This window comes from Neolamprologus brichardi, chromosome 7, assembly GCF_056152115.1.
Source record: "Neolamprologus brichardi isolate AB-2024 chromosome 7, ASM5615211v1, whole genome shotgun sequence".
NCBI lineage: Eukaryota > Metazoa > Chordata > Actinopteri > Cichliformes > Cichlidae > Neolamprologus > Neolamprologus brichardi.
Window position 1 is genome coordinate 42,521,882 of NC_142110.1, and position 25,969 is coordinate 42,547,850.

At 38.1% G+C, this 25,969-nt stretch overlaps 1 protein-coding gene across 4 annotated transcripts in view; it reads left to right on the forward strand.

Moving 5' to 3' along the window:
• Positions 1–25,764, forward strand: part of nsmfa (NMDA receptor synaptonuclear signaling and neuronal migration factor a) — a 45,020-nt gene extending 19,256 nt beyond the window's left edge. For 3 of the 4 annotated variants that reach the window (XM_087843617.1, XM_087843618.1, XM_087843619.1), the window contains 11 exons: positions 506–572; positions 8,046–8,098; positions 10,176–10,265; positions 14,199–14,329; positions 15,021–15,104; positions 15,231–15,264; positions 16,120–16,190; positions 16,435–16,514; positions 18,269–18,371; positions 21,041–21,116; positions 22,893–25,764. In XM_087843617.1, coding sequence (XP_087699743.1) covers positions 506–572; positions 8,046–8,098; positions 10,176–10,265; positions 14,199–14,329; positions 15,021–15,104; positions 15,231–15,264; positions 16,120–16,190; positions 16,435–16,514; positions 18,269–18,371; positions 21,041–21,116; positions 22,893–22,990 — 887 coding nt within the window. In that variant the 3' untranslated portion in view covers positions 22,991–25,764. The remainder of the gene's footprint in view (positions 1–505; positions 573–8,045; positions 8,099–10,175; positions 10,266–14,198; positions 14,330–15,020; positions 15,105–15,230; positions 15,265–16,119; positions 16,191–16,434; positions 16,515–18,268; positions 18,372–21,040; positions 21,117–22,892) is intronic. The other variant, XM_006788737.2, reaches the window with a different exon arrangement.
• Positions 25,765–25,969: the final 205 nt, after the last annotated feature.

The following is a 25,969-nucleotide window of genomic DNA, read 5'->3' on the forward strand; positions in this document are numbered from 1 at the left end:
CTTCTCCATTAGATTACTTTTTTTAAAAACTTAAGATTCCATATAAACTTTATTTATAATACCTGAGTATAAAACAAGTAACAAATAAGCCCTTCATAAAATGACAAGAAATAACACTTGAGTTTTGCTCTTATTACTATCAGTGTTTATCAGTCTAAGGAAACAAAAAAAATAAATAAAATAAAATAACGGATGCCTGCATTAAAATGAGCTAATATTATATTTACTACTTCAAATCTATTTCTTCTCAGGTCTGGAGAGGATCGAGAGTTTGATGTTGTAACGTGGTGATCTGTATTTTTGACTCTTTGTCTGCCCGTCTCTTTCCTCTGCTGTCTCTTCCTTTGTGTCTCCCTCTCTCCATTTGTGGAGTGGTGGACTGTGAAGTGCTGGTGCTGGTTTTGTGATTTCATATTTCCAATAAATTTACTACGACATTTGCCAATGTGGTCTATTTTTCTCTGTCTATTAAACTCGGAAACCTCATTTTTCTCTCTAATTGCAGAGGACACCAACTGGTTCCCCAAGGAAAATATGTTCAGCTTTCAAACTGCTACAACAACCATGCAGGCGTGAGTGTCCAGTTCCTGTGCACACACGCACACAAACATACACAGTCACAATTATGCCAGATCTGCTGTTTGAAAGGTCAAAGTAAACGTACCATGTCAATGTTTTATACAACTGCCTAGAAACAGACCATTACTGGCATACTTAACACTTAACATTTTCTAATTGATATATTATCTTCTAGTCTGCCATTGACTTCCCCTTGAGCAAGTTTAAAAATCAACTTGCAAACTATTATACGTTTTGCTTAAGGTGGGCATCCATCATAGTGACTATTTTGTTAATTCTCACATTTTCTTTTGGTTAAAATGTAATAACTGCTGCATGGCAACGCAGCTAAGTTTTTCTTCAAAGAAGAATAAAAGAAATGCTTAGACTGATCACTCTCATCTCATATGCATCATCATATTTATTGTTGTCCATATTACTAGTCTACACGAAAACCTGAAAACGCCCATTTTGAGGGCCGTAAAATCAATGCTGCATGTGCATTCGAGCTGGAATATTAGTCAGCGCGTTTGAATAAAAATGTGTGCACCTATTTGTTTAAGTGGATGAATTTATCTCTCAAAAACACCTGCAGTTGCAGAATATTTCTACTGTCACAACTTCTGATTAAAATATGCAGAATCTCCCACGGTTTCCAGCAAACTGTTTCTCTCCTTCACTGTCATTTTACCCCTTTTTTTAAGTCATTCACTTTGTGTTTTCGCCTTTCATCTTGTATTAGATGCTTGTTGCACCATCTGTGGAGCCCAAAGTCACACTTAACCACATATCCCGTAAAAGCTGTTTGATTCTATAATTAAATGCAAACCTACGGCACTAATATGGCTTTACTTTATTAGTTTTTACACATGGAGATGAAACATAAACGTCCTCTGTCTCATTCTGATTCGGTTCTTTGCCTCTCTGAGACTCAGTGCTCTCTGGTGCCTTAACCGTTTCTTCTTCTTTCTTGCTTCTCTTCTTGCATGCTAATTAATCTTGGGACCATCAAACAGGATCTCGTGAGTATTGTTCCCTGCCTGATTTCTTTTTTTCCTCATCTAAATCCCTCGTCCTTAACTGCTGTTCCTTAACTTAGATGCTATCATTTAACCTTCATCATCGGGCTGCTTGTAGCGCTGAGTTAAAGAAAATAAATCATTACAAGAGAGAACCAAGCAGGATGTAGCGCAGTGCTCTCAAATAATATGAAAACTGAAATACATTTAATATTGTGTGTTTAGCTCTCTGAATAGCTATAAAGCGCAGTCAGCACAAACATGTAAAAACTCAAAATGGCTAAAAATGTGACAGAAGGGAAGTCCGGTGTAATCCAGTGCTGCTGAGTAAGCCTGCCAAGCTCAAGTACAGAAAATGTCTGTGTGTTGGCTGACCTAAAGCCTGGCAGCTCACATGCGCCCTGCAGTTTTACCAGCTTGGCACCTACACACTCGTCTAGGTCACAGCAATAGAGGGACTTTGGCCATTTAAGATATTTGTGTTAGTTATGTTGGTGCTCTAATCCTTCTTCACAGCCTTCCTAATTATCACTAAATCTGTGCTGGCTGACTTCAGCCATGTTTGGAACTAAATGTGTCTGAGAGATTTCATAAGTACAAGAACAAGTATTTATAGTGCTAAAATGCAATCCAAGTGTCTTCCAGTAAAATGCAACTTTTGGCTGTATTCAGTAAGTTCCATAAAACTTTGATAGATAAATAGCCTGTAAGAAATGTGCTGTGTGCAAAAGCTTCCTAACTAGCTTCAGCGATAAGATAAATGCTAACATATTAACACTGCTTAACCAAGCCAGAACCTTAACATTTCACTACATACCCCCTCCTGCTGCAACACACTGTGACTAACTAAGCCCAGCTAACCCGAGCTGCTACTTAACACTGAAAACAAGTCAGGTTTTTATTAAACAGTCCACTCTTCAGTTGTAAGCACAAAGGTATTCAGTCCTGATGTCAGTATTTGTTATATAAATATAAAAACCCCAAATTAACTGATTGTACTAAACAGTATGTATGATTAAATATATCATCATTTGAGAAATAAAGTTTTCAAAGATATCCGTGTAGTCTATGAAAATCTATGTACACCCTTACTGTTTCCATAGAAATCAAGGAGGTAAGTAGCAAGAAAGTACTGTTAATCACAATTAGATTAATCAGTTAATTAGACTTGCAGCTGATTAATTGATCATCATAAATCTGATCACCTCTATAAAAGCAGAAGCTTTGGCACTTTGCTGGTCTGGGGCATTCAGGCGTTATAACACAATGCTACTTGGACGCCTTAGCAAATTAGCAAAGATCAACCTAAAGAGCTACATCTCTACAACTCTACAGGCTTCAGTTAGCGTGTTACATGTCAAAGTTCATGAAAGTACAATTAGAAAAAAATTGAACTAGTATGGCTTGTTGGAAGAGTTGCCATGGCAGCAGGCCTAGGTTTGACTCAGGAACAACGCACAAGACTTCTTGAGATGTTTTGCCATAATGCACAGTGGCACGTGGCACATGTTGGTGAAAACCAAACACAACATACCAGCAAAAACACCTCATAGCAACTGTCAAGCATGGTGGTGCAGGGAAGATGATTTTTGCAACAGGATCTGGGCATCTTGCACTCACTGAGTTGACCATGAACTCATCAGTAAACCAGTGTTCTAGATGTTAGGCCACGTGTCCTAGAGCTAAACCTTAGCCAAATTTAGTTCATGTAACAAGATAATCATCCCAGGCAAAGTAAGTAGCAATGTTGTGGTAGCACTTTAGAGAGCTGTGCAAAAACAAATGGCTGGTAACCATAATGAACTAAAGCAACCTTGCAAAGAAGAACGGGCCAAAATTCCTCCACAACTCCTTTGAGTCATTGCAGCTCTACAAGCTATTGAATCATTGGGGTGTACTTAGCTTTTAAAAGGGCAGCATAGAGACCTTTGAAAACTTAAATTTTCATGTGACTCTATGCTATTTCTAAAAACCTGTAAATAACATATCCAAGATCAACTCTGTTGTTTTGTATTATCAATACTTGACTAGGTAAACTAGCTAAATTTGGAGATACTTCTGACCAGTTTTATGGCTGAGGTGCCATGAAGTGCCAGTCTGGTGGAAGTGGATTAACACAATATTGTTTGGGGGTTTGTTTTTTTGTTTTCTTAAAATGGGATTTCTTTCCCAAACATAGAAAGTAAAGCCGCACCTCTTCATTAAATGGGCAATTTTACTCATTCATTTCTATTTACTCGAGCAGAATGTGAAGTGCCCACAGTGGGGTATCACTGGTTAAAGGTAGTCTAGCTAAAACTCTGATTTGGACAAATGTTAATCAGTTTCACAGAATTGTTGAGTCACACTTTCAAATGACAATTAAGACTGTTGAAGACATAATCGCACATTGAAAGTGGTGCATTTCACACCATGTTTGTACTTTGACACATGGAAGTCCAGTGTGAGCCCAGTGGTATGACTTTCTGCTAGTCAGAACACACTCAAGTTTCTCAGTAGTTCATATGAACAAATGGCAGGCCTCCGCAAAAAGAAAAATCCATCTTTTCTAAGAAGTCTTGCTAGGGGAAGATAGTTTTAATGTCAAGAAATGTTTCCATTAAAAATTGATGTACCTCATGCTGTGAATAAATACCCAAAGTACTGAAGAACGTGCATGTATTTGAGTGTAGCTGCTTCTTGAGTTCACATACCTGCAAGAGCTGATTGAAGTATAGTGTATACTCCAAACTCAACGTGACATTAAAATGCAAAGAAGGGTGCACTAGAAGTAAAGCGGGACTGATTCTGGGATGGTATAAAAAGAAAAAAAAGTATAAAATTCCCCCCAAAACAAACTATTTCTTTAAGAATTGAAAAGTGTAACACTTGAAAAGTCACTTAAGGTGACAAGCTACTCATTTCTATGGGATGATGGATTATTATAGATGCAAACTGGCACATGGGGTTATTTAACTTGCTGGTCTTTTTAGTCAAAGCTATCTGCTGTCTACCTACAACAGCATCCTCTTTATAGCCCAAAAACCCCTGCAGCTCAAAGCCGTGGCATCAGCCTCCCTGCACTGTCCTACCCCTCACTATGCCAGCATTCTCCCTCTCTCATCCCTTTAATACTGTGCCACATCATGGCAGGGCTTTCCGGGGATTTGTGCAGAGAAAAAGGAGAGAGAGGGAGCAGGAGTCAGCAGAAGTCATCCAGAGGTACGAAGCATTCCCCCCCCCCCCCCCCCCTTTGCCAGAGTGCTGTTGGCACTCATTTCTGGCTATGGTTCTGTTATTGCTTATTTACAGCCATATCTAATCTGTGTAAGCCAAATAGTTGGAACATGGCACATGAGGTGTGAGGACATCAGGTTTTAAAAGAACCAGAAAAGGATCGCCTCACAATGCCCCAATTTCAAGGCCAGAATGAAACTTTTATTCCAGTGTAAGGCTGGAAAATTGAAGATATGCTACATGGATAACTTATTTTTGTTTTTGTAGATAAGTTGTATGCAATTTGTCTGAATTAATTTGAGAAATATTTTGTATAGTTGCAAGCACCTAAGCATTTAAATCTGTAGTACAGCACAACTCTTTATTAGAGCTACATTTTAAATATGATGATATTGTTTTTATAAATATGTGTTTATTTACCTCAAAAAATGTTTTTGATTCTGCAACATGGAGAAATGACTTTAGTTGCAAGTTCAGAACCTGTTTCACCCGGGCCCTGATACTCTGTCACATAGGGGCAGATGGTATCTGTGACACGAGGCAGTACATCTCGATTCCTTTGACATCTGAGTGTTATCCATCTGCAGTGCCAATGTCATTAAAGCTGCGTGTTGTTTCATCGAAATGTGTGATTTGAGCACAAGGGAAAATAAACTGCAGAACAAACTTTTGGGGGCAGTTTACCTCTAAAACACACAAAAATCCATCCCGTGTCTGTCTCAAACTGTTATTCTAAAAATATGGATTTTAGCACATTGAGGCTTTCTTTACCCTAAGGCTGTCAAAATTTTAAAATGCATGTTTATTTTTCTTTCTCCATTGTGGCTTTTTATCCACACTAACTGGGTATTTGAACAACAGAAACAGATCAAAAACAAAACCAACCTCAAAGTGAATGCATTAGAAAATGTCTGCTTTGTGGACAGGGAACATTATATATTTTATAAATGAGACATGAAATCTCTTGATGACACAATACTCTTTGTGATGGACTTTGTTCTTCATCATTTCCTTTCTGTAACTCAGAAACAGCTCAGATGTTGCAGGCTTAAGGTGCTGGCTTAAGAATGAACTTTATTGTATTTTCTTGCCATTTATTCTCCACGGTGAACTCTAAATAATCATCCATATCACAGTCTGCTGATATAAACAGAATTTAAAAATGTATTCACATTAGGGTAAATCTGGTCTCTACCACAGCACAAAAGAATTATTCGTATAACAAGGCAATTTTCACGCAGGGCTTCTGTTAAAAACTGCTGTTCTTTTTATAAGAGACAGTTAATCAGATTTTTTCTGCGTGAAATTCTCCACATTCACTTTCACTATTGACTGAACTAAAACTGCATCATTATTATGTGTTCTAGCAAAAATATCAAAAATATATAGACGTTAAAATGCCATAAGAATCTAGTGTTACTTCCAAAATACAGGGAAAAACAAAGCCAGGAAGTCCTTTCCATAATCAGTACTAAAAAAAGTGTTCACTTTATCTGTGATTTTCATCCCTGTTGTCTGCTCAAAATTAAGACACTGCAGGTGTGATGGCATCTATTCATTTTCCACTTATTTAACTAGGTGGTGTGATTATATGTTTCTGCTCGTTTAATCAGCAATTTAGTCTGCAAATGTTACAGTTTACTACTGCAATAATGAACCACGTATCATTTTAATAATCTAGGACTAAAGGAAACAAAATAGTTTTTCTGTGATAAGTATATGCACTATATTTACTTTCTATTTTAGACCATGTTTCGCTAGATCTAGATGATGAAGTTAGCTGTAAAACATGCAAAATCAAACCATGAATAAGTTATTCTCCTGACATTATTAAAGAAGTAAATCAAGGGAAAGAAGACTCTAAAGACTTCTTTCCCCTTTCTGCTGCTTCTATATTTATAGGCTTTACCAGCAGACAATCACGCATATATTTCCCCACATGACCACACGCTGAGACCATTAATAATGAGTGTTGACTGGTAGCTTAGTGAATCGACACTGAGTGTAGAGGGGACATGGGAGGAGCTCAGAAAGATGAAAGGATGTTTATCTGGGACTCTTGCATAGAACATTATGTCGAGATCAGGCAGCAAGTCACCCACAAAGACTACACAAACCATAATACTTTGCTGCTATTAAGAAGAGTAACTGCTTCCAAACGGTGCATGGTAATGCAACATCTCCAATATTTACTTACTCATAGGCTAGTATGAACATTTATGTGTGTGATCTGGTTTTAGATGGGTCGAAACCAACACCAGTCACACATTATGTTCCAGTGTACAAGACAGTTTAAATATCAAATATGTTTAAAAATGTTATTTAATATGACATTTGATTGATAACTCATTTGGCAAATTCTTTGAAATTTTGGCGATAAGCCACACTCTGACTCATACCACAGTTTTTATAATATATAAAGCACACGTTTATGTCCTTTATCAATAGTTTCATGAAAGTATGTACCTTTTTAAGCATTTTATGGTGAACCTTTTAAAATAGATACATAACTATCATCCTTCTTCCTTTTCAGTGTTAGGGTTAGCAATGTCCCTGCTGTGTGCACTATGCAAGTGTGTTGCCCATTTAGTTCAGTATTACCTGAAATATCTGAGTTTCTTGTCTTTTCATGTGCTATAATTTTAGTCTGATTTGTGTGTTTGTTTGTTTTTTAAACTTGTTAACAACTCCACCACTAATATTGATAAACCGGACTGAGTAAAAACCATTTTTGCACCAATCACACACTGGTTGCAGAGGAGGAATATTTCCTAAAGACTTTAGACATGGTCAGTATATGTCATGGACTTAATAGTGGTATTATTCCATGAATTGTTCACTAGGTCTATGCTAATTTGACAAAAGAAAAGCTACTTCTGAAGCTTTAATGTCTTGTTCAGATGAGAGCTGAGCAGGGTTGCCCTTCTGGCTGCTGTTGCATTATAATCTTGTGTGTTTCAACAATCTAAAAAAAAGCATAAAAAGAGGTATTGTCACCATGTGGTAGCCCACATTACTCCCACAGCACTGTTTTGACCACTCACGCTGACAAGTAAATGAATATATATTTACCTAATTAGCTCTTTTTTAAAACCTCTGCTATAAATAGATTTGTGACACTAATGTGTGTGTTTTTGTGTGTTGCCTGACTTTTTTTCTCCCCACCCACCGCTTCCCCTTTCTCTTCTTTACATTTTGGTCCTTCCTCTGTCCTCTGTTATCCCTCCTCCGCTTTGATTTTGCTACCCACAGGAACTTCCGGAAGCATCTTCGGATGGTGGGCAGCAGAAGGCTTAAAGCACAGAGTGAGTCAGATGTGTGTGGTTGATATGTTTGCTCAAATTGACTGTGATGTTCTTCACCCCGCCATCACAAGTGTTTTGTTTTCCTGTTTATTTTGGCGTGTTCTCGCCTGTATGTGTGGCACCAAGCACTGCTGCTGCTTTGCTGGGATTTTTTTTTATTTTTAAATCAGCATATTGTCTCTCTTTGAAGATTATATATTGATCAGTGTGTGTTTGATAAGTCAGCGATATGACTGTGCATGTGTATTTATGTGTGTGTGTCTCTGTGCACAGTACGTGCTTTTTAGTAGCAGCACTTTAAATGTTTGTTTTTTTGGTTGTTTTTGTCGTAAAGCACAAAGAAAAATAAATTACATACTTTTAAAAAGGCAAAAAATGAGGCAATGAGTTGCGGTGATTGAAAAATGTGTTTTTCTTTTTAAAATAATGACCGGGGCATCACTGAGACGGGTCTGTGAGACAAATGAGATCATAGAGTCCTGTGACTGCAACCTTTCAAGAAACTTGATAGATTGGATTGACTCATCCAGAGTTTTATTGTCTTTTATGGTTTTAGAAAATATGGAAGTACAAAGAAAACACGTACAGCATGCTCTGCTAAAAATTGTGATCTTTTTATTTCTGTCAGCACTCATAAATCCATGTGAACGTTCAAAATGAATACAGCCAGCTTTCTTAAATGAAAATCAAAGAATCTTTAAAGTCTCTGTTGAAGCCATTACTTAAAACCTAAACATGACACAGTCTCCTGATTCTTTCACTGTAGAAATATATGACATCCCCAAATCTTGATGCTGATGTCTGTAATGGAAAGTGATCTCACATTACTACAGTATTGTGCAAAAGTCTTGAGCTATCCCTCATTTCTTTATATTTTGCTCAGAAAATAGGAAAAAGGCACAACGATTTATTGAAATATGTGCAAATGTGTTTCCATTTATATATAAGGCAAAAACAGAGTATTTGGTGTGACCACCTTTATTCTTCAACACATAGTGAGCTGCTTAGGAAAACTTTCTTGTAATTTCTTTAAGTAGTCTTCAATAGTTCTCCAGCTTTCACAAAGGACATTCAAAGCTTTTCTTTGGATGTTGGTTTGCTTTTGTTCCATTCTCTATCAAGTTGATCCCACACTGCTTCAATAACGTTGACATCCGGGCTGATACTATTCCACTGTGTGTGTTTTTCTAACTAGTTATGCTTTTACCGCACTGGCAGTGTGTTTTAGATCGCTATCATGCTGAAAAATGAAGCTGTTGCCAGTGAGATGCTTCCCGGATTGTACTCCATGTTGGCTCACAATCTGATCATCATACTTTTCGGTGTTCATAGCTCCATCAATTTTCCCCAACAACCCCTCACTTCCTTCACACAGATTAACAATGGAAGCAAAAGATAAATAAATGTAGGGTGGCTCAAGTTCTCTGTCTTCATGGACACATGAGTGTTTTGTTAGGGCCAAGCTAACCTGAGCATAGTAAGTTAACCTGCAGTTTGGTTCTGACTTAAAAAACACACAAAGCTGTATTTGTTGTGCTAAGAATATAAAATAGGACACGTTTAAATCATTACATTAAAAAAGTTGAGCCTCTGAATTTCCTCATAAAAGAAAAGTTGAAGACGTTGATGCGAGAAGCAACGTGAACAAAGTCAGGATCCATTGTCCGGAAAAATCCGCACAAGCCAAAAAATATGATGCCCTGAGGACCACTGTTGATTAACTGTATCAAACACTTTCAAGTAGTCTAAAAATATTCTAAGAGCACAGTGATTACTGTTCAAAGCAGAACAGATTTTATCGCAGAGTAGCTCAGTGAAGCTGGTAGTACCAAGTCTGTCTAAATCCATATCAATGATATAGAAACTGGAGCGAGGAGAGGATGACTGTTTGTCTACTGTACAGTACGTGTTTGTTCGTTTGTACATGTAGGCAGTTTGTGCAGAGGAGAGATGCCATCGTATTTACACTACATTTGTGCACTTCCTCCATCCACCTTTGCGCTTTCATGTGTTGAAGATGGTGAGTGTATAGCAGAAACAGCCAGTTTGCAGGTTTCTCTCTCCCCGCCTGCACTAGCATTCGCTGAACGTAGATCGAAGAGTTTCAGCCGTTCCTGGAGTGATCCCACCCCTGTCAAGAATGACTCTCCTCATGAACCCAGAGAGAGTGAGTTTACGCAGTCTCACACATGTGCACACAACGACAAACAAACAGACACCAACAAAGAGTTGCTGACAGCTGCAGAGAGCAGACGCAAATAGTTAGAGAGGAAACGTTGTATTTCAAGCTAACCAGATTACAAACACTTAAATAGGGAGGTTTTAACATTCTCTCATCGGGCTTCCAGAGTCAAGTTTTTTAACATATAAGGAAATCTGTGCTAAAATTACTTACCCCAACTTGATAATAGGGGGGAAAAAACCTTTGCAAACCAAGCTTTCAGCGTAGCTTCAATTCTGAACCTTTGGGTCACAGAGATTACTTCTGCATATACTACATTTAAGTAACATTTAATATGGACATCCACCTTGTAGTTATAAGAAAAATAAGGACAAACCTAATAGGTGACTTTTAATTTGTATGTAGCAAAATTTGCAGTCGTGAATGTTGGGACGTTAACATAAAACTTTGCATTTAAGCAAAGTGAGATGAGCACAAAAACATTCCCTTTTAAAAAGGTTTTAAACCTCGTAGACGAATATTATTAGCACATACTTGCAAGCAGCGAATGTTTTGTTTGATAAATTTTGTCCGTTTCTATTTCTAGTATTTACAAAACAAAACAAAACAAAGGCTGACCTGGTTCTGTAAGAGTCCATATTTTAAATTAAGTCACGCTGCTTCCCAGCACCATCAGCTGGCAACAACATAAATTAAATATCAACCTGACATCCATATGCAAGAGTGTCTATTACAGATGTTAACCACAAATTAAGTCTGACAGGACAACAAAAATGAAAATTGTGAGAATAAATTTCGGTCAGTGCACTACGTGTGCAGTCAGAAATCATCCATGCGTCCCTTTGAGCAATCACATTTTGACTGTCAGATTGATTACAGCTTGAGTTGGCGTCGTGCCCTGTCATTAATGAATTTCCACACTCAGGTGACTCACAAGAAGTTGAAAGCCACTTAGCATTTCTCATGGAACACTAAAGGTCTGCTATTCAACGCTTTGACATAAGAGTATGAGTTGACTGAAGCTAAATCAGACGTATCCTTGTGTTACTTGTATTTTATTAGGAAGTCCCATTGAGATCACAATCTCACAATCTCTCAACCCAAAACATCTAAATAATAATTCTACAAATAAAACATAAAATATAAATCCACAACATTATCCATAATGTCAAAATACCCATAACATAAAACAGTAAATGGCTTCTCAAAAGAAACGCCCACAAGTCTTCTTCACTGCTTTCCTTATTATGTTTTTGAATGCATCAATAGGTAGTGGCATGTTAAATGGAGGTCTTTCTGTAAAGTATTCCCTGTACAAGGTGCATAGGAACGAAACGCTGTTTTTCCCAGATCTGCCAGATGTCATCAAAAAGCAAGCATCTAAAGGAGAGTAGCTGCTATTTAATAGCAGTGAAACTTCTCTTTCTTTAGTAGTAGTATCTCTTTATGTCTGTGAAGGTTCTCAGTCATCCAGGTCATCGTAGTCAAAGGAGCTTGCAAAGAAAAGCGTCTGGACTTCTTTGAGTTACTTGAAGACGTTTCACCTCTCATCCGAGAGGCTTCTTCAGTTCTAAGGTCAAATGGTGGAGAGTCCCAGATATAAACCTGGTGGGAGTGTCCCCCCACAGAGGGACAAAAGGACCCCCTGATGATCCTCTAATCGCCTGAGCAAAGGTGTGGAACTGGGACTCTCCACCATTTGACCTTAGAACTGAAGAAGCCTCTCGGATGAGAGGTGAAACGTCTTCAAGTAACTTAAAGAAGTCCAGACGCTTTTCTTTGCAAGCTCCTTTGACTAGTATCTCTTTAGTATGAATGTTGTAAAAGCTGTAAAACCAAAGAAAATACAATTGTAAGTCCATGCAATGGGCCGAATTGGAGCTTTTGCTGGGCCAATTCTAGGCCCTTTGCCTTATGTTTGACACACCAATATAGAGCTAAAACAGCTTTAACAGAAAATAAACCAGGGCTGCTTTCTTTGAGTGGTCAGTGATGGCCAACCCACCAAATCATTAAGAATGCAGTGGTGAGTCAGAGACTTTGCATTTGCAATAAAATGTAGAGAAATAAATAATAAGACACTACTAAATGATATTACAGTATTAAAGTCTTTATAAAAATCCCCAAAATAAGGTGATCATTTTTACCACAATCATCTCAAGATTTCCAGTATTCAGAACTGAAAAGAGACCTAATAAGATCCACATAAGGTTATCATTGTTTCATTGTTTGTAGTCAGTTGAAAATTAAAGTCACATTTCATGGACAGTACGTGTCACAGTGCTGTCGCGCTCTCTCTCTCTCCCTTGAAATAAGATGACATTTTGTTGCTGCAGTCTTACAGCTCACTTCCTGATTTTGGCAGTTCAAGGCCAACTAACACAGGAAAATCAGAATCTGTGGACACTCGTAGATGAATCGCACGTTCACACGTACAAACTGACTGTCTCTGCTGTCGACTCTGACCCTGTTCATCTGTCTGCGTATGACCGTGGGTCTTTTTCAACTTTGTGATGCTCTCTCTTTCTGTGAGTACGTCCTCCAAAATGGTGTGTGTCTTAAGTCAAACCCTGTCAGCTGACTGTTGTAGGCGTATGTGTCTCAGTGTTTCTGGAAGGCTTTTGGAAGCTTGAATCATGCTAAACTGCATTCATCGTCTTTCTGTCTTCCATAGTCTAATGAAAGATTAACGAGTTGTTTATTGCAGCTTAAAAGTGTGGTTGAGCCCATATTTTTTTCTTTTTTTTGTTGTGGGGAAGAGTGGTGTTAAATCACAGGAGGTTTCCTGGAGACTTTGATGTCAGTCTTGTTTATCATTTCCTCAGTTTTCATGCTGTTTCATTTCAATAGTCTCATACCATACCAGCTGGTCACACATCAAAGAAACACGGCTCAGGAGCGAGCATATTCGTGTCTCTCATTAGTGCAGTTAACGTAAATTTCACATCAAACCATGTCAACAAAACAACAAGCAACATAGACAAAGTTATAAGAAAATATCAAGACACACACAAGCCTGACTTGATGTCCAACAAATGTCCACTGGTACAAAAATCTCAGATGTAATAAACCAAGTCAAATATTGGGATCTACAAAGGTTTCAGCCACAACATGGGTGGATCAGTGTGAATGAGCCTAAGTGTTTCTGTATTAATAAATATGGAAGATTTTAACCTTCCGAGAAAAGATGTGAGTGAGCATCATTACAGTTATTAACTTCAGAGGTTTTAACAAATCAAAAACCCCTTGTTACTATAGTATAATCTGAAATCGCATAAATAAATCCCTCTGTTTGTGAACAGGCAGGTAATTATTTGGCTAACAAACATTACAGCATTGCATTATTCAATACTGTGTTTCACATTTCAGTGGTAACACAGATCCAATATTGAATTTAATAGAATGAAAGGTTGATATGCTCATTTTTGGACAATGATCAGAAGAGACATGTAACAGCACTGGCCACCAAACATTTGTACATGAATATTTAGTCAAAGGTTTTAGAACTAATTAAACATATGGATAATTATTGTACTCGATATGTGTCCTGTAACATATCCCTGCTTTACAATAACCGGTCTCCAGACTAAGTTCAATTTTTCTAGCACATTTTTTTTAGTTGACACCTGAAATCTTGCTGCTATGCTTCCCATCAGTCATTTTCTTTTTTTCCCCATTGTTTTTGCTACTCTCTGCTTTTTCCTATTCCACCTGTCATTTTTGTATGCCATTGCCATCATTAACAACTCCATCCTTTCTCTCTCCCCCGCACTCACCTTGCTTCACTTCCTGGACACATCCATCCTTCATTCCCCGAGTTTCTCTTTCTCTGTCACCTTTCTTGCCTCCCACCCAACTTCCAACATCTTTGCTTACACTCTATTATCTCAGACCTTCTTTATCTTACATTTTCTGCAGGTGGAGACCTGCAGGCCTCTTGTGGCACTCTGGATGAAGGAGGTCTCGATGACAATATAGACTGGGAGGAGGAAAGGGAGATGGAGAGGCTGGCATGTGAGGGAGATGACTTTGTACCTCCCAAAATCATGGTAAGAGATCCATAAGGGAATGTTATATAGGTGCATCATCCTTGGTTATTGTTTTCTGTCCTGTTGGTTTTTTTCACAAGGAACTGAATTAGTTATTTTAACCATGTAACTGTCTACATGCTTATTGGTACTGAAACAACAAGCCGTTTGAAACTTTTCTTTGATAGTTTGGTCAGTGTTGACATGATCACATCACAATGTTGCTGTAGATTGAATGGCTGCACATCTTTGATGCAAATCTCCCATATCGCCACCACATCCCAAATGTGTTTATTTGGGTTGATGATTTGAGCTGTAGCCATCATCAACATGAGTACACCTTGGTCATAAAGTGATGGCTATGGTCAGCAACAATAATCAGATAGGCTGATTGGCCTGCCATGTGATTGGCTGATTAGAAACTTGTATTAACAAGCAATTGAAGAGGTATACAAAGTAGCCATTGAGTGAGTAAAATTATTATAATCATTCTTGTTTTGTTTTTATTCTCTAGTAATTAAGACATATACAAAATCTACATCTTTATTACATCTGTAGAATATTACCTAGGACATAGTTGTAATAAAATATAAGCGTACGATAAGAAATTCTGCCTTTTCCCCTTTTCTCTTTGTATTAATTCTTGTCCTTTTCCATCTTACATCGAAACTAACAAGTTTCCGCTCCTCTGCTGTTTCTGCTTCATGTTCAGCTGATCTCTTCTAAGGTTCCCAAGGCCGAGTACATTCCCACCATAATCCGTAGGGACGACCCCTCCATCATTCCCATCCTCTATGTGAGTGGAATGCACCGAAACATACAGTAGACAAGAACTACAGAAAGTCACACTAAAATATACACATATATCAACCATACAAACTGCCTTTGCTAAAATGTTTTGTATAATTTTCATTTTCTTCAGGACCATGAACATGCAACGTTTGACGATATTTTGGGTGAGTATTTCTGTGGAGTGCATGTTCTTCTCTGCCATTTTCACCTTCACTATTTCTTCTTTATTATTTTTTAATTCACACTTTTTTTCTACAATCAAAACTTCACTAATGGAATATAAAACTATGTGTGAATATCTATGAAATACATCTACTGCCAAACATTTTTGAGCCTGAAAGTAAATGTTTAACAAGTGACATGATGAATAATGAAATTTGTATAGATACAAAAGACTTACATAACATCCTGTCAAAATAAACAGAATAAAACATGAGGTCAATTCCTTCCTGTGAAATAGAAAACAGGCATCTTTACTTTATAGTGTCGCCTGTGGAGTTAAAGGTCACACAAATATCTTGTGGATAAACCTTACTTGCTTTCAAATCTCTAGAAATTAACTTAGATTTGGCCAATGTGGCTTATTTATTTAGAAACTGTTTAGTGCTGCAATTGATTTCTCCCCTCTGAACACTGAGGCATTTACAGTCACATTCTCCAGAGTTCCCTAATGTAATAATGAGCGCTGCATTGATTAGAGCTCTCATATAGAAGGTACAAGGATGTTTTTGCAGATACATACAGATTTTCATTTGAAATCCATCGAGCTGTTTTATTTTACGATGACACTTTCTGACGCCTGAAGAACAGAGTGTTGAGTTCAATTTAAATTACATCTTCTGTTTGTGTCTCCGCTGTCTATTACTACACCTGTAGTTGAACTCACCCTCCTGGGATTTTCTTTGTGTTCTTCCTCTCTTCCTACATTCTTACACGTCGCTTCGCTTTTCTTTTTTCTCTCCCTCTCTCGGTCCCTGTCATTCACATCAATCGCTCCCTTTTCCCCCTCTTGCTCACAGAGGAAATAGACAAGAAGCTCACAGCTTACAGGAGAGGAAGCAAGTTCTGGAGGATGCTCATCTTTTGTCAAGTGAGGAACAAGAATTTTATTCCTATTAAAATTGAATATTTTACTTATTAACTGTCCTACCCTAAAGCACACATTAATGTATTGTGAATAGTGTATTTTTCACAAACGATGTCCCTTTTTGAATGAAATTATTTCTGAAAATGAATTTCATGGATAGTAAAGGGACGATGAATAATATGCATGTATTTGGTTTAGCTTTGCTTCGGTTTGAGGATATATAACATACTGTATACTTTTTTTGCAGGGAGGCCCTGGTCATCTATATTTACTGAAGAATAAAGTGGCAACGTTTGCTAAGGTGGAAAAAGAGGAGGACATGAGCCAGTAAGCTAATTCTGGACATTAGGGCCCATCTCTCGTTAATGAATATTAGTTTATGCCACAGTAATGTAGAATAGTGCAACAATTCCTATTTATTTACCACATCTTATAAGCCAGTGCATGCTTTTTTTTTCTTTTAACCTTTATTTAATGGTTAAATACATTTTATCTCCATAAATTGTTGAACAAAGGAACAGTTTCTTTAGTTTTGCCTCTGTACACGACAACAATTAAGTTTAATTCAGGAGTTTTTATCCAAAAAACGTATTCAATTTTTAGGAATTTGTTCTCCGTTTTCAGAGGATCAAAATTAACGGGACAAACCAACATAATTTCTAATATAAGGATTGTTTTCAGTGCTTTGACGGGAAGTCATTGATTGTCTCTCAGACAGTGTACAGGACATCACCAAATACTGTTTCCTCACTTCGATTTGTTCTGTTACTTGTTGCATGTTTGTGGGTCTCTTTGCCTTCAGGTTTGTATCTTATAACTGAAAACCTGCTATTGAGTAGAGATCAGGTGACTGATTTGGCGATTGAAGAATATCTGATAGCTTTGGGAAACTTTTGCGTTGCCTTTGCAGTATATTTTGGGTCATTATCCATTTGCAATGTGAAGCACCATCTGATCAGAGAGTATAGGCCTGTATACTTCAGAATTTATCCCGCTGCTTCTGTCAGCAGTCACATCATCAATAAACACTGTTGGCCCGGCTCCACTGGCAGCCATATATGCCATATAATTGCCTCCTCCATGTTTGACAGATAATGTGGTATGCTCTGGATCATAAGTTATTCCTTGCTTCTACATACTTTTCACTTCCCATCATTCTGCTAGAAGTTAATCTTGTTTTTAATCTGTCCAAAGAACCACTGTGCGAGCTCTTTCCAGAGGTTTCTGGCCAAAACTTATCCGGCTCTTGAACGTAACCAGTAGTTGACACCTTGTTGTAAACCCTCTGTATTTCCATTCATGAAGGCAGTGACAAGTCCTGGCTATGAAACTGGTTGTCAATTAATTTTCCAATTAATGTTGAGCCTCTGAAAATGGAGGCACTGTGTATAAAAATGTAATTTCTAAATAGTTAATGCAATACATTTGTAAAAACCCTTAAATTAAAGCTGTAAAGCTTGTACTTCAATTACATTGACTGTTTGATTTAAAATCGTACTCCACTGAATACAGTGGCAAAACTATAATGACTGTTCCAACAAATGATGGGCCTAACTGCACTTACATAAATACAGAAAACATGAAAAACAGCTAACCATTGCCATTGCTCTTAAGCAATGCAAATGAAAAAAGCACATAGAGCTAATAATAAGTTAATAACTTTCATTGTGTGTTTAAGGTTCATAGAAAAAGTATCATGTAAATGCTCTTTGCTCTTTTAACACTCTTTCTTTGAATGCTCTCCCACTTGATCAAATCAGCGATGTTCCTCTGGGACCATGCAGCACTATCTCTACAATTTTCTGCATTTATGTGCACTATCTATTGTTATTCTTCTTGTACAGGGGAACATTTTGACTTGATCACATTTGTTTGTTATACAAATCATGTCTTGAATCTGGCTTGTCTGAATGTTGCATTTCAGACAAGCCAGTACCCTTTGAATTTGTTCAGATTCTGGAGGAGACTCAGTCGCTTCATTTTAAATGCTTGCAGGCCCATTTTACTTTGCATTTTTCAGCCTGTCTGTGTTCTTTATTAAAACATTATCCCATGTAACTGTACCCTTTGAATTTGTTCAGATTCTGGAGGAGACTCAGTCGCTTCATGAGTAAAGTCAATCCAGAACCAAACCTGATCCACATAATGGGATGCTATGTCCTGGGTAACCCCAATGGCGAGAAGGTATTTAGATCACTACTACACAAACTCACAGCAAAACGAGTGCAGTAATTGTAGAAACAAATCAATATTATCCATGCTTTCCTTACTTCTAATTAGCAGGTTTACTCGTATAGGCTAGAATACTGTAGAAACGCCCAAATATTAATCTGATACTCAGTCACAGTTTTAATAATTTGTATTGGAATCCATCACAACAGCACTTACAAATGTATCATTTAAATTTATGTGAATGTAAATTACATTTATTTGAATATGTAAAATTTTACTACTGAGCGATAGCAATCTCCACTGACAATGCTGATTTTTAGAAGAACAGATGATTGGAGACGCTATTGGAGGAAGTTCATCAGCTCTCTAGCAACATTAACTTTTATTGAACTTTGGTCAGGTGGTCTTCTTTATGATTTACAGACAGTAGATAGTAGATAGAAATGTTGAATAAATTAATATTTCACATTGTTAGTTATTGAGTGAATACTCTTGCTACTAGCAGGTAGTTAGTAGTCTTACTAGTCAGCTTAAAGTTTTACTGAAATAAAGTGAAATTCTTGCTTCTTAAAGCACATGGGCTGTTAGCTTAGTAACTAATGTCTAATGCGATCAAACAGTTAGTTATACAAAAAGCACCTTAAAAAACACAACATTACTTAGTCACTAATATGTGAGGTCTAGTCCTTTTGTGTATTTAAATACATGCCAAGAGTATTGAAGGAGTCTGTGAAGATAAAGTGAAAGTTCTAAGAACTAGTTCAGCCCAATCACCACTTGTCGACATCAAGGATGTTGCAGAATGCCTTCTGGTATAAGATAAAAACTATGCAACAACGACACTCATCGCATGATTGCAACATCAGTAAAAATCGGCAAACAGCAAATATCGGACGATATATGAGTCAGCTCTATTATATATAGCTATCAAGCTATTAATGGTATCAATATACGAATGATGTGATAATGCACAACGCTTCTGTTAGTGTGAATTTTGGTGAAAAGAAATGCGTAAGATGCAGTGCTCATCAGTAAATCCCAGGCACATTGTTTTAAAGTAGAACCGATCATAGTTATATATAAATGAGTTCTATATATAAATAGCACTGATTTCATAACTTGGGATGGTTTGTTTCTTACCATTACAGTCACTCCTCCCCAATTTTGTCTCTTCTCCCTCTCTCGGTACTCATTTTCTGTTTGCCGCCCACTGCTTTCATATCTGCTCCTTGTGTCTGTTTATATGCCTCTTTGTCTGATCAGTGTGAAGCCCCGCTGGCTTTCTTGTTTTCTCCTTGTCTCCTCTTCCACCTGTGCAGCTATTATCTCATTCTGAGTAATGTTAATGGATAGAGCTGAATAACACAAATGCTGAATGATACTGCACCCCTCTAGCTGATGTGAACAACTAAGACACAAAGCCAGCCATATACACACACATCTCCTCCTCCCTAATAAATAATCACATAAATAATTATTTACACACACACACACACACACAAATACAAACATGTTGGCATGCACAGATGCAGACACAGACATAAACTCTAGCCAGCGGTGTTAGTCTGACCTAACTGTCTGTTCCAGTCATGTCTGCCAAAGTGCTTAGTGGATCTCTCCAGTGTTGGACAGTCTGCACAGCAGTGAAATATACACCCTGACAAACAAACAGACAAATATGAACATTGCTTTCACGAGTGTGTGAATCCAAAACAACACAATTAAAGTCCTTTTTTTCCAGGGGTTTGGTATAGTCTTGAGATCTGCATTTGCTTCCTGTCTCAGTGTTTCTCTGTTTAAACACTGCCAACATCAGTTGAACACTTTTATTCATTATGCTCTATGATGCTATGAGAGCCTCCACTCGTCTGGAAAGGCCTTCCACAGTAATGCAGAACCTAGCAGCATGGATTCGCTGACACAAAAACATTGTGCAGTGATGATGGTTGATGGGAAGGTGGTCAAGTTTTTCCACACAAAACTGTTCATATGTTTGGCGAATCAGAATTAACATCTCATTTACTGTTTACTGTTTTGTAGCCACTGAACAGCACATCATCCATGCTGCCTGTTTATCCAAAGTTTTAATGGAATTATCTTTGCTCCCGTTTCAGTCCCTTCGTAAACAGCTACATATGCCCCCAGATGCTTCACTCCAGACTGCACAAGGCAAACACTTAGAAAAAAAACAGAAGTATTTGTAACACATAAATACACCGCATGGCTTCGATTAGCCACAACACAGGATTTGCATGATTGGGCAGGAGTAAAGTGGAAAAGAAATGCTTTTCTTGCCCTTTCTTTTTCTAACACGGGAGATCCTTCATGACCAAATTCAGGCAAGAAACTTAAGAGATTCTCTTTTTCTGAAACAGACAGCAGCACATTGGTGCTATAAGGTAATTAAGGTGGTGACTAGTGATTGTTTTCTTGTTCAGTAAACCATCAGTTACATGATCAAAAATTCAAAAATCTCATCTAAATTTAAAGCTGGGAATTGATGTTTCTGTCTTTCTGAGTGTGCATTTGTGTCTTTGGCCATATGAAGCTGAATTTATTGCAATCCTTCTGTTGTTTTTCTGTGTTTGTGAGCTTGTCAGCCGATGCAGACGACCCCTCTGCAAGTGTAGTCAAGTGAAATGTGATTAATTGGTGTTTGCTCTCTTATCTCAACCCAACAGCTGTTCCAGAAGCTGAAGAATCTGATGAGGCCTTATTCTGTTGAGTTCGAGTCACCGCTGGAGCTGTCTGCACAGGGTAGGTCCACACAAACATCCCAACGCACTCAAACGTGTGCTGTAGAGGGACTTGCGCACACACAGAAGTGTGCGATACGTCCGGTAAATATGAAATGATATGGACACGTGCCATCTGTCCTGCTTTAACAACTGCACAAGGAATTTACTCAAACAGCTGTTCCCTCATTTTAGAAATCTGGTTTATTTTCACAGTCATCTCCTTTGTTTAATTTCTTCTTTAATAATCACTTGCTTTTTATTTATAATCATCCTCTTCTGTTAGGGTGGCTTCTTGATGTTTTGGTGTTAAAGTGATGTTTATTGACACTCATTTTTTAGATTTCCTACTCCAAACTTTGCACAGCACCCAGTCCAGTGCTGTTACTGAGCACTTGGAGACCTGCACATCTCCTTTCTAGCCTCACGTGGGAGTAGGGATGTACAGTATTCAGTATCACAATCAGTATTAAAAACAAGCCTGTTCTCATCTCCAGGAACATTTAGAGCATTTTACTTACACCCAGTTCCAGATTTCCTTTACATTTGCTCTAAAAAGGCATCAGCATCGACATATACAAGTAGAGTACCCTAAAGCAAAGACAAAGAAATGGTAATACAGCAGAAATCAAAGTTGTGTCCTTGATTGCATTTTGATTATTAGCAAACTCTTAAACTTCAAGTTTTAATGTCTAAGAGCAGCAAATTCTTTTCAGATTGTTATTTACCACATTTACTGATAGCAAGAAAATCAGCAACAAACAAAGGCGGAGATATAGATTCTCTTTATCTAAACAAATCAAAATCAATGAAAGCATCTGTCATTACACTTCTCCTGCCTCCTTAAAGCCCACTGCTCTGAAAACCCACACCTCTCATTTATCAAACAGGATTTGCTTTTCTGGCTAAGGTTCATTTCTAGAGTACTGGTAGTATAATGCTGTGCAGAAGTCGTGAGCTTTCCCTCATTTCCTCCTATTTTACTTCCAAGGAGCCAGACTTTCTTGTCATTTTTAAAGTGGCCTTGAGCAATAATTCTTGAGAGACATCTCTGGCTTTTCAGTTATTCCTACTATTTGCAAAAGCCTCATTAGAAGTGGCTTAATGGAAGTAGGACTGCCATACTTACAGAAGGAGGAACAACACAAAAGATTGAAGTATGCAAAATTACACAAGCACTGGATCGAAAAGTCAGTGGAGTGATAAATCCAAATGTGAAATTTTTGTTTCAGATTGTCATTAACAGTAAAGAGGAGGTTAGACGAGGTACAACAGTGAGCGTCTACAGCGATCTATAAAAACACGGTGGAGGCACCGTCATGGTTTGAACCGACTTTTCAGCCAGTGCTGTTGGGGATTTTGTCATAATTGATAGAAATATGAATGGGAAAAGGTAGCATTTGATCCACCACGCACTTCCATATGAATGGCAGCAGCTTCCTTTCTCAGCATGACCGTGGCCCCGCACACACTGCAGATACTGTCAAAGCATATCTGGCTAGAGAAACACGCAATCCACCTATTTCCTATTTTCCATCAAGAATATGAAAAAATGAGGAGGGGTATTTGCACAATACTGTTGATACACATCCACACAATCATTGTTGGACTATCTTTGCAGAGGACTTTTGTTGTCTAAACATTTACCACTACAGCTGTAAAACCCACACCTTATTCTATCCAGATGGACCCCATAAAGATACCGGGAACCCAATTTTCTAACCCCAAAACAGATATATTTCTTATAGTATGTTAAACTTCATGTGTTTGTTTTAATGATCCTATCCTATCTACTCAGGCAAAGAGATGATCGAGACGTACTTTGACTTCCGCCTCTACCGCCTTTGGAAGACGAGGCAACACTCCAAGCTGTTGGACTATGAGGATTTTTTGTGACAAAGACATCTGGATCAATGGTGCAGCGGAGCCCTCCAGTGCCACGAGGAACCTGTTAAAACTGATCCAGCATTTGAACATTGCTCAGCTGTAGTGCTCGGCCCGTCGACTCGACACAAACAGTCATACCCGCTTTCACCCTTGAGAGGCTGGGAGAAGAGGGAAGGCAATAGTAGACCAAGGGGCTGAAGATGAATCAAATTATGCTGTTCCTCTGCTCTTCCTCGTTTTCAAAAAGAAAGGTCACTGACTAACAGGGAAAAAAAGGCCAAATCAACATAAAAGGGGGGGAAGCGAGAGAGAGCTGGATTTGTTTGCATCATGGCAAACAAATCTGTCTGCCTCTTGAGTTTGAAAGCAAAATCCATATGTCAAATGTGTACAAAAGAAATACCATTAGAGTCACACTCCTCTGTTGCAAGGACTTCATTTTTGAAGCTGATGATGCGCGTCAGAAAACTTCCTGAAATTCATTCTGTCATACTGTGGTTCTGTGTTTTGACTGGACCTCCCAAATAATCTCAGACCCCAGAGTAAAATACTAAATAAACCATACGTTGATGTGTGTATATATCACATTAATATATTAGCATAGCTTCAGTCATGCAAATTACTCTATTACAAGAGAAATGATGCATCATTTATTTTTGATGTGCATTGTTGTGCAATTTCATATGGAAATACTTTGGAATAACTCAGGTTTTAGCCATGAAGTAATTAACCTGTTTGTCTATCAAGATATTGTAATCTTCATCGCCATTGCTTGGAATGAATGTATTATCTCTCCAGAGATGCGTCTTTGGTTTGAGGAACTATTCTCATTGGGGGGAAAGTACAATGTTCGAACATCGTGTGGGTGTGTGGGTGTTTTCCTTGTAAAACAAAAACAAAACAAAAAAACATGCAGATGTGTGTATTTTCTCTTACTGTTCATCCGGTAAAGGAAAAAATATCATTCCCTCAATTATCTTTCTGTCACATAAATCCAAACACAAAGACAGTCTAGTATCCTTCATGATGTCAAGAGGGATGTAAGAGCCATGCAAGTGCTCCTACCGCTGTAGTGTAGGAGTTTTCCTATTGATCCTTCCTGCTCATTTGCAGAAGGTTCGGGCCACTTAGCGGGCCCTTGTCAACAGTGCTGGCTGCACTCGCTATCTGCCAAACACACTTGGCTTCTCTTAATGGCAGCCAACCAGGCTTCCGCTGCCTCTCGCTTCGCTGGGCTGTGATCCAGTCCGAGGACCGGAGCTTTCCCGAATTTGCCAGGAGTTTAAATTGTTAACATCTATTTGCTTCTCCTTCCAGGTGCCAGTGAATTTCTAAGGCTGGCCCGAGTGACCTGAGCAGTCTCAAACAGATTAAGGAGGGTCAAAGCACTCACATAAAAATACAGTACACACACACACAAATGCTAGGGCTGGGACAGTAGTTTAAGAAACCATTAAATCAGGACTAAGTTAAAAAGCCATTCCACAGATACAGTACCACATCTGAAGGTCAGTTCGCTCGTAATGAGGAGGAGTGCTCCTGTGAAAATATTTTATGTCTTCTGTGGCTCAGGGGGAACATTTTTAGAAAGAAGCTTATATGAGAAAGCTTGCATTACAAACTGGTGCTGCTGTGGGAGTTTGAATAGAGAGCAAAGCTGTGTTAGGGGAAGTGTAGGATTCAGGGTGTTTGGGCATGAATGAAGATCAAACACATGTTTGAAGTAATCAGTTCAGAAGTCGTGGTCATTCCAAAGGTTGACAGACTTTAAAAATGTATTAAAAACAGCTGATTTAATCTCAGTCTGTTAAGTGCCCAAGCCCCTAAAATCTACGTTTCCCATAGCAGCTTTACATAATAAAAAGCAGCAACTCTTGCAAAGCACAAAACTCTCAATTCCCAATTTTTATTTTTATTTTTTGCCATTTAAAGCAGGTAGATTTTGCAAAAGGCTCAGAATATTGAGGTTTTGTGCTTCCTGAGTGCTGCATCAGAGGAAGTGATTGTTGCGAATGTGTTCACGATCTCGAAGGTGCTACACGATGTGCTGTCAAGTCACAGATCACCGTTCAGCTCCAGAACGGCGAGAATTCTAAGTGATTGAAACAGTGGAACTTCAAGACTGGTCGCTGAGTGTAGGTGTAGAAAAATTGCAGTCAGCACGGTGAAACCTTTCAGCTTAGAGTGGTCAAGTGGTCCTAGCCCTGCGTAACACAGACACATACAAATAAACACACGCCAGGCAAAGCTTTTCTACATCAGTGTGTGGTAAATACTTTTCCATTTGTCATTTATTTGTGTTAATATTTGAGCATTGTGAGCAGAACTATTTTTTTGTGTGTGTTAAACTCAACCAATCTCACTGGAGTGCTTTTTACAGGCTTAACATTGGTTTTTATTTGCATTTGCCCTCTCTGACTTCGAAATGCTGGCCTACAGTTTGTCTGGCACAGACAAGTGCTCTCTCAGCCTGAGTCACGCAGTACATGTTTTCACTACAGATATAAAATTCCACACTTATGCAACCTGTCATTTTCCTGAGCCATTTTTAATTCCAGCAAAAGCATTACGCTGCCAAATTCTTGGAGAAGTTGTCCTAAACAGCTCTAGGGTTTAATGGAATATTATTTGATGGGTGAATTCAAAAACACCAAAGCAAAAAAGAAAAATATCACTATAATTTAAAATATTCTGAATTCACTGAACTCTGACTCAGGAGTTTGAGAGCACTTTCCTCTGCTTTCAAACAAACAAATAAATGAACAAAAACTAACATTTCACCAGAAATCTAATTAAAGATGCAAATGTGTCTACTTGTGATGCACTGTTTGCCTTTTTTGATAGATACTTCGGCAGAAAGATATTCAATAGTTATTTAAAGGCTCCTAAATCTAAAACAAATAATACAGCCGTGTTTCTTGTGATGGTGTCTCACAAACACAATCCAGGATTTCAATCCCATTTATAATCCTTAAACTTCACAGTGTC